We start from the raw sequence: 8,404 nt of genomic DNA, 5'->3' as shown, positions 1-8,404 counted from the left end.
GGCGCGCCCGTGCGAGCTCTCGGTGCAGGACCTCAACGACCTGCTCTCGGACGGCAGCGGCTGCTACAGCCTCCCGAGCCAGCCCTGCAACGAGGTCACCCCCCGGATCTACGTGGGCAACGCGTGAGTCGCCCCCACTAGCCCCGCGCTCCGCCCACCCGAAAGCAGGGGCCGCGGACAAGAGCCGGTTCCGGAGCCCAGGAGGGGGTCCTGGGGCGAATCCTCCCCTGTGGGGTGGGCTGGGGTGGGGTAAGGGCCCCACCCTGGACCAGCAGTGACCTCCAGATCGCGGGGTGCACGGAGCCCGAGGGAGTGGGGGACGAGGAGGGGTGGGGGGGCGGGGCTGACTCGGTCCCCTCAGCGTTGGGCCGGAAGCTGCCATCGCTAGGTGCCCCGCCTCGGGGCGGGCGTGGTCCGGCTTCTATGTTCACTGACCAGGTGGCCCTCTGTCGCCTGCGGTCGGTCTTCTGCCCGCGCGTCATGTGACAGCTGCCTGGTTCGGCAATGAGGTCATCGCGCAGTCTGCCTTCGCTGCCATGGCAACGGGCTGACGTCACATGCGGGCTTGGAACTTTGGGTTTGCAAGCTTAGACCCCCGAGTGGAAAAATCCCTAGGCAGGGATCCAGAGCGCTAGGCCAGAGTGCCCTTGTCCTTTCCCCTGCCCTGGGGATGGGGTTTGATTTACATGGGATTCTAGAATGATCCATGCATGGTGAGCCTCCTAAGACCCTCTGCCTAGAAAAGGCTCCCAGTCTTCTTGCTCCCAGGAAATGCTCTTCTCATGTATTGCTTCCAAGTTCCTATTGCCCAAATGGGAACATTTCCCATGAGTCAAAGGACTAGTGAGACGTTCTCAGGAACAGGAGGGGGCTGGTGCCTGCTATTTCGGGAGGTGCTGACCAAAGCAAAGATCGAATTAGCGTGTGGGGACAGCCTGAGGAAGGCGTAGATTGGATTTTCCCCAGTCTCCGGAGGACAGCACCGACTCACAAAGCACTGCATGTTGGAAACCCAGAACTAGCCCCCTCCTCTCCTTTTAGCCTGGAGAAAATGGTGGTCAGGGGGAAGTTGAAGGGCTTGTGAGGGCAAGGGCCTCTTCTGGTCTACCCTCCTTGACTGCCCTGTAGGGTGGGTGGGTGGGTTGTCTCAGCCTGCTGGGTGACAGATCTTAACCATTCACTCACCGCGTGGAGCACCTCCTGTGTTTCAGGCACTGCACACTGCATCTTAGGGGTAGTGGTGATCATGGCGAATTCAGTGGCGACTGAATCGGGATTAGAGAAGCGAGGCGAACAGGCATGATTCTTCAAGCGAGTTACTTTGTGGTTGGGCTTTCTCTTGGCACTGCTTTACAATCATGTGAAGTGTCCCCCAATCTCAGCCAAAAGCTTGCAAACTTCTGAGTCCCCCCCATCCAACCACCCAGGCAGCAGCACATGGCCCTTAGCACAAGCCTGTCATTTTGGGTCATTTGCATGCTGGCAAGAGGCTGCTGTCACCACATCCCAGTGGGGATCAAGGCTGTGAACGGGCGGGGCTGGTGGTAGCCAGAGGTGTCCACCCCAGAAACCACACTCCTTCCCCAGGCAAGTCTGCTCTTGATTTGAAGGGTGGTGGTGGCATTAGCCAGGAAGATCCGCTGAGCCACTTCACCATACCCCCCTACCCCCGCACCCCGACCCCTGCCAGGAGCCCCTTTGGCCAGCCCAGGATTCGGGCCTTCTGGGGAAGAGATGGAGCCTGTGTGGCCCTGCTTTCTGGACTTGTGGATTTTGCACTTGGGGAGTAGGGGTGGGGTCCAGACAGCAGCACGGGTATCCTGACCTGTGTGAGCTTCACATCCTTCCTCTGTCCTGTGTCCTGTTGTCCTGTTGGGACCAGCCATCCTTCCTTCCTGCGGGGCTGCAGGGCGGGGCAATCCAGACCCTGTCCCGTCTAAGGGACAGTGGGGACTGCCGCTTGATCTAGGGAACTGCTGTCGATGGAATGACGGCCACCTGCCTGTGCTGATCCAGCAGTTCACAACTGCCTTGGTTCCGCCTGGTGGAGGGTGACACAGAGAGTCCACCCTGACGGTGGGGAGGGGGCTGCTGCACTTGCTGATCTAAGGAAGGACACAGCCTGCCTGGCATGTGACAATTTCCTTCTTCACTCATTCACCCACTCATTCATATTTACCTGCGCAGCGCTCCTGTAGTAGGTGCTGGGGCTACGGACCGGAAACAGCCAAGGCTTCTCTGGCCAGGAGCTCCCAGGCTGGACTTTGCCACCAGCCAGCCAGCCACCAGCAGAGTGTCCCACTAGTTCCCTCACACCAGACCCGTTGCCACGGAGCCTGGTCCCGCTCATAGCAAACCCCATGGCTGTCGTTTCTGTGGCCAGGGCTGACAGCCTCACTTTTCTCTTGCTAAGTGGCTGGTGGGCTTGAACCTCGGGCCTTTTTGGTTCCTTGTAAAATGCTTAACCCACCGCACCAGGAGGGCCTCTTGTTTGAATGGTCGCTAACACCTCGGAAGTGTCAGGCTCCGTCAGTGGACAAGAAGCTCCTTTCAGACTCAGAACAATTGGAAGACCCAGGTCAGTGGTTCTCAACCTTCCTCATGCCGCGCCCCTTTCACACAGTTCCTCGTGTATTATTTTCCTTGCTACTTCAGCACTGTCATTTTGCTACTGTTATGAATCGGGTGACCCCCGTGAAAGGGTCATTTGACCCCCGTAGGGGTCTCGGCCCACAGGTTGAGAACCGCTGACCTAGGTAAACCCATCTCTCGGCCCCGTTTTGGTGGAGAGGGAAACAGAAGCACGGCAAAGTTGAATACCTTCCATGAGGCTGACTGGCCGCTAAGTGGCTGAGCTGGACGCGGGCCCCGGGGCGGTCCAGCTCCAGGGGCCATGTTTAGCCCCCACTATATTGGAGGATGAGAGCCATGATGCCAAATGAATGGAGAGGAGATTGGGGCGCCCTGCAGAGGGGTGAAAGACGAGTGGGGTGCAGGTTTGCCGGGATCGTTGGGGAAGGGACTCCAGACGGAGGGCATGACAGGCCCGGACTATTTGGAGGAGGTGCCGGTTATGAGATACGGGCCATGAGATGAGGCGGGAGGGGAGAAGCTGGCAGGGCCTGGGCCATGGAGAGGCTCCTTGCTTTGCTCCGACCCTTGGCTTCCTTGGCGTTCTCCCCAGTGTCTTCCCACTGCGGCTGCCAAGTGGTCTATGTATCATCCCCTGTGCTGCCGCCTCTCCAGGTCCGTGGCTCAAGACATCCCCAAGCTGCAGAAACTGGGCATCACCCACGTCCTGAACGCTGCCGAGGGCAGATCCTTCATGCATGTCAACACCAATGCCAGCTTCTACCAGGACTCCGGCATCACCTACTTGGGCATCAAGGCCAATGACACGCAGGAGTTCAACCTCAGCGCCTTCTTCGAAAAGGCCGCAGACTTCATTGACCAGGCTCTGGCACAAAAGAATGGTCAGTGGCCTGCTGCCCAAAGGGGGAGGCGGGGGATGAGGTGGCTTTGACTGGACTGTCCTAGAAAACAGACCCACACTGGCTTCCACTAGGAAACCCCCTGGCTTCCCTTCTCTTGGAGGATGAGAGCGTTGGGCCAGCCCCTGCTCCCTGAGCTGGCTGTCACCCTTGATGGCAGTCCCGGGGTCCTTGTATTTGATTCAGTTTTGCCTGAAGGTTGCTTTGTAACCTTTTATAAAGGGCTTCCTGGCTTCCTGCAGTCTCTGAGTATAAAGCCCGGCTAAGTGGAGCTGCAGCGGCAGTTCGGGGCCTTCTGGGAGAGAAATACTAGCAGGGTGGGCAGTGGCTGAGCAGCTGGGTGCTGGTCTTTCCTGTTTGTAGCTTGCTTCCCTCAGCTCCTCCCTTTTCCTGGTGCTCCTTCCCACAGCGGCTCCCTCCTCCCCACCCTAAGCTCTCTGGGGGTGTGACCCCACCCATTGAGGCCAGATAGACCTGGGCCCCCGACTAGTGGGTCTCTGCACTGATCCTGGGCTGAGCAGCCTCCTTGGCCCAATGATTTCCAGCCACCTTAGTGGATAGCTCTTGGCTCTCTGGGAGCCAGGGAGTCTGGAAGCTTTCCTGGTGGACCCTTCATGATCCTGCCCTTGTCACCCTCCATCCCAGCCCGCCCCACCAACTCCAGTGGCATTGAAACGCCCCCCTTAGGGTTTCTGAAACTGTACCTCTTTTTTTTTTTTTTTAACCACAGTGGGTGAGTTCAGCGCCAGACCCAAAAGGTGTCCCAGGGTCACAGTCTCTAGGGTTCTGCTGGGCTCTATCCAAACAGCAAGCCTGGTCTCTGTCATGATTTTGAGTTTTGATCCTTATTTTTCTTCCACTCGATCTCGGACCTTCTAATGCGACCCCTTTCAGAGCAGCTGGGCACCAGCTAGTTCTCCTGGTCTCAGGATGGTGGAGAGTGATGTGAGTCCACGGGGCTAATTTTTTTCTTGTGTCTTTGATTTTCCTCACTCTTATCTCTCCCAGCTGGGAGAGATCAATTGTTGCCCCTTAGCTGACTGCCCATGAGCTTTTATGACCCTGAGACTATTAATCTCGATGGGAGCGGACAGCCCCCATCTTTCTCCTTGGGAGCTGCTGGTGGGTTTGAACCCAACACTTAACTCACTGCACCACCAGGGTCCCCACCGTGAGGAGAGAAGGGTCAACTAGTTAATAGCCAGCAATAAGCCCAGGCTCACAGGATTTCACGTATTTGCATCCTCAACCCCTATGCCGACGAAGGAACTAAGCCATGGGGTCTTAAGAGATGACACGGCGTATCCCCAATAGCCAACTGGGAGAGGATGCTCTGATTGGAGGTCACAAGGTAGGCAAAGGCACAGAGATCGAAAGCAAGCCTGGGAAGGTCTGGGAGTCTTGGGAAGCTGGCCTTATAAGCCACTCCTAGGAGACTGGATTCTACCCCGTGCAGCTTGGCAGGTCCCATTGAGCAAGGGTTCAGAGGACCTCCCTGTGACATGCAGGCTTTTCTGGAGATGCCCCCCATCATCTCCTCTCCAGTGATTGCTTGGTTTGCTTGCAAAGTGCTGGGGTAAAAACAGACAGCCCTCCCTCCCCTCATGGAGCTGAGGGGAAAGTGGGAGCCCCTGAGCTTGGAGCTAGTTGGTCAGAATTACAGGGGTCCCAGGACCCCTGAACTTCCACGGGTGTCTGCAGCCTGAAGGAGTCACGGCAGTGCGGAGCCTGTGAGATTTGATGAACTCCAGGGGAATAAAGTCCGAAAAGCAGCCAGCTTCACCCTAGAAGAGTGGAGATGACTAGTGCCGGTCAGCGTGGGGAAAGACACACATCACACGCTACCATGAACATTCTGGTACATTTCTTGCCGTGACCATGTGTACGCATTCCTGCTGGGCAGGTGCCTGGGAGCGGGATTGCTGGGCCATTGCGGGAGGAGTGTGCTCAACTTTAGTAGGGCCGGTCACGACACGCCGTTTTCCAAAGTGGTCGTACCAGTCAGCACCCGCTTCCAGTCACGGAGTAAGAGTTCGGACACCACCCCTCGCTGCCTCCACAGCTTGTTTTCCATTCGGGCCACGCCGCTGCTCACGCAGTGGCCTTGGTCTTGTGGATTTCGTTGGCGTTTCTGGGAAGGGCTTCGTGGACCGGAGTTGGGAGGTGAGTGAATAGCCCGGTTCACACTGTCGCCCCCATCGCCTGCAGGCCGGGTCCTTGTCCACTGCCGCGAGGGTTACAGCCGCTCCCCGACTCTCGTCATCGCCTACCTCATGCTGCGGCAGAGGATGGACGTCAAGTCAGCCCTGAGCATCGTGAGGAAGAGCCGTGAGATTGGCCCCAATGATGGCTTCCTGGCCCAACTCTGCCACCTCAATGACAGGCTAGTCAAGGAGGGGAAATTGTAACCCGGGCCTTCTCCCGCCTCTCCCGCGGAGGCCGACAGGGGAGGCCCCGGGGGAGTGGCCCCAGCCGCCATGTTTAGGAATCACAGTGTACCCTACTCTTAGCATCACCAGCCACTTGCCACCGCCCCCCTCAGGAGCACATAAAGTCGCTGGCTGAGAAGCCGCCCTCTGCTCCCTGGTGTGTCTCCTTCCTGTACCTTGTGATGTTTTTCCCCAGTGGGGGCCCAGCGGGGTGGACCTGCGGCATGCTCCCGTCTCCCCAGTCACCCAGGACAGGAGCCCTGTGGACTCCCAGGGGCCCGTCATGACCTTCGTCCTCCTGCCGGGTTCCCGCTTGAGTCAGGACTCAAGGGAAGAAACTCTAACTCCGGGCCCCTCAATCCCGCCACACAGCTGAACCCCGATCTCACAGCCCGCCTCACCCTGCTCCCAGGTGGGGCCAATTCGCTAGTGGTGGCATGACTAAGGGTGTGCAGGGGGGTGTGGATCCGCAGTGACATTAGGGGGTGACACCAAAATGACGGTAGAAACGTGTGCAGTGTTTCAGCAGAAATTTTGGATTATTTTTTATAAAGCGATCCCTGTAATTAGTTATAACACACCAAAAACTTTCACCTGTATCAGTATACCTGCAAGGGTAAGATTCCATGCCAGTTTACTTGAACCTTCGAAGGGAGCCGTGGTAGGCTAGTGGACTGCACAGTGAACCACTAACCATAAGATCAGCCGTTCCAACCCCAGCAACTGCTCCACCTAAGAAAGAGGTCAAGTCTCAGAAACCCACGGGGGCAGTTCTAGCCTGTCCTAGAAGGTCGCTGTGAGTTCCAACCGACTGGGTAGCCGGGAGCCTTTGAATGGTTCCCAGTCAGAACTGTTGTTTTTACGCAATAATAATGATGCCTCGAACTACATGGTTTCATCTTGCACGCGCTATTTTAACCTAAAAGTGTCCTTGGAATCTAGCTAGTCTACGTCCCCACGATTGCCATGACTTCCGGTGACAGATGAGGAGTGCGATTAACATGTAACATGAGCACAAAGGGCCACTAAGGACATCATGTGGTCTGGTACGAAGGGGGGACATGCATGTGGAGGGTGGGGGGTCAAGTGTGGGGTACTGCTGCGGGCAGACACCGACCCCATTGACACCGCTGGTCTGAAGCCAGTGGGGCAGGGACGACTGACTGCTAGTGGTCAGAGCATAGAAATGCCCAGAGAGACTCAAGGATTTCCTTAGGATTAAATATACCTGAACCGAGGCCTGCCGAGCAAACCAGTTCCCCTGTCCTCAGTCCACAGCGTATTGGCTGGCTCTCGGGAAGGCTTGAGTTCCGAGTGCCCGCGCCCGATTCCTCAACTTGAACCTGTTTCCTGGCGCATCCAATGCTTCAGGAGCAAAACCTTGGGCCTGGCTGTCGCTTGCTTTTATTAGAACACAGGGTGTTGAAGCCCGGCCTATTTAAAACCCCACCATTTGGAGAATTACAAGGGTTTTATGCTGAATTATAGTGTTGGCGGGCCCAAGCCACTTGCACGAACTGCTTTTTGTCTCGGTTGCTATTCTTAGACCCGAGGGCGGAAGTCAGCCAATTACAGCGTGTACCTGGGGGTGGGTGGGTGGGTGGTGTCTCGGGAGCAAGCAGCCAGAGGATGAGCAGGGAAACGAGTGGTCCCAGGCTCACCCCCTGCCCACTTACAGGTGGTTCTTGCCCTCCGGGGGGTCTGGGCAAGGACCCTGGAGCCTCGGGAGCAAAAGAGACTCATTGGGACAAAGTCCCAACAAAAGTACCCCTTTTAGGATTCAGCTTGGACGGCAGTTGGAATGTACTAGCACCTGTACTTGTGTGTGTGTGTTTGCGTGTGTACACATTTTTAGACTATAGAGAGAGTTTTGTGTGGAACGTGGCAATCTTGTTAGGGGGTTGCATGATTATCGCGATAGGAACTGACCCATAGCCGTTCCGCTTCAGAGCCCCCCAAGCAATGGTTCTCAACCTGTGGGTCGCAACCCCCTTGGGGGTCGAACGACCCTTTCTCAGAGGTCGCCCAATTTATCACAGCAGCAAAATGACAGTGATGAAGCAGCAGCGAAAATAATGTTATAGTTAGGGGGTCACCACCCCACGAGGAACTGTATGAAAGGGTTGGCAGTAGGAAGGTTGAGAGCCACTGCCCTAAAGGTAGCGGGGTGGTCCTCGGGCGTACCCCCATGCTTAGCCGAGAAGGAGCGGATAAGAACCGATGGAATGAGCAAAGGAGCGGATAAGAACCGATGGAATGAGCAGCGCACACACCTACCTGCAGGGTGTGTGGGCCATTGTTTGGCTCAGTGTGCTACGCCCACAGGAGCCTGAATTTGCAGGTGGCCCACTTGCAAGGGGTTGCTAAGGAGTCTTACTGAAGTGAAAAAGCGGGGACTTTTGCTGGGTGTTTGAAATTCCCGTTTAGATGTAAATCCATGTCAAGACGGGAACCGTGCCTTTTTCAAAGTTTACCAGGGAAGCG

At 56.6% G+C, this 8,404-nt stretch overlaps 1 protein-coding gene across 1 annotated transcript; it reads left to right on the top strand.

Moving 5' to 3' along the window:
• Position 1: 1 nt before the first annotated feature.
• DUSP3 (dual specificity phosphatase 3) lies at positions 2 to 6,070 on the top strand (the record flags this gene model as incomplete). Its single annotated transcript, XM_004707203.4, has 3 exons — positions 2 to 123; positions 3,247 to 3,473; positions 5,700 to 6,070. Coding segments are annotated over 3 exons (549 nt in total), but the record flags the coding sequence as incomplete, so codon positions are not given.
• Between the last annotated feature and the right edge of the window lie 2,334 nt (positions 6,071 to 8,404).

Source organism: Echinops telfairi, unplaced genomic scaffold (genome assembly GCF_000313985.2).
Source record: "Echinops telfairi isolate 266 unplaced genomic scaffold, ASM31398v2 ScPeMD7_7458;HRSCAF=8496, whole genome shotgun sequence".
Classification (NCBI taxonomy): Eukaryota; Metazoa; Chordata; class Mammalia; order Afrosoricida; family Tenrecidae; genus Echinops; species Echinops telfairi.
The sequence above is the reverse complement of the archived record's forward strand: the minus strand, read 5'-3'. Positions and strand labels throughout refer to the sequence as shown.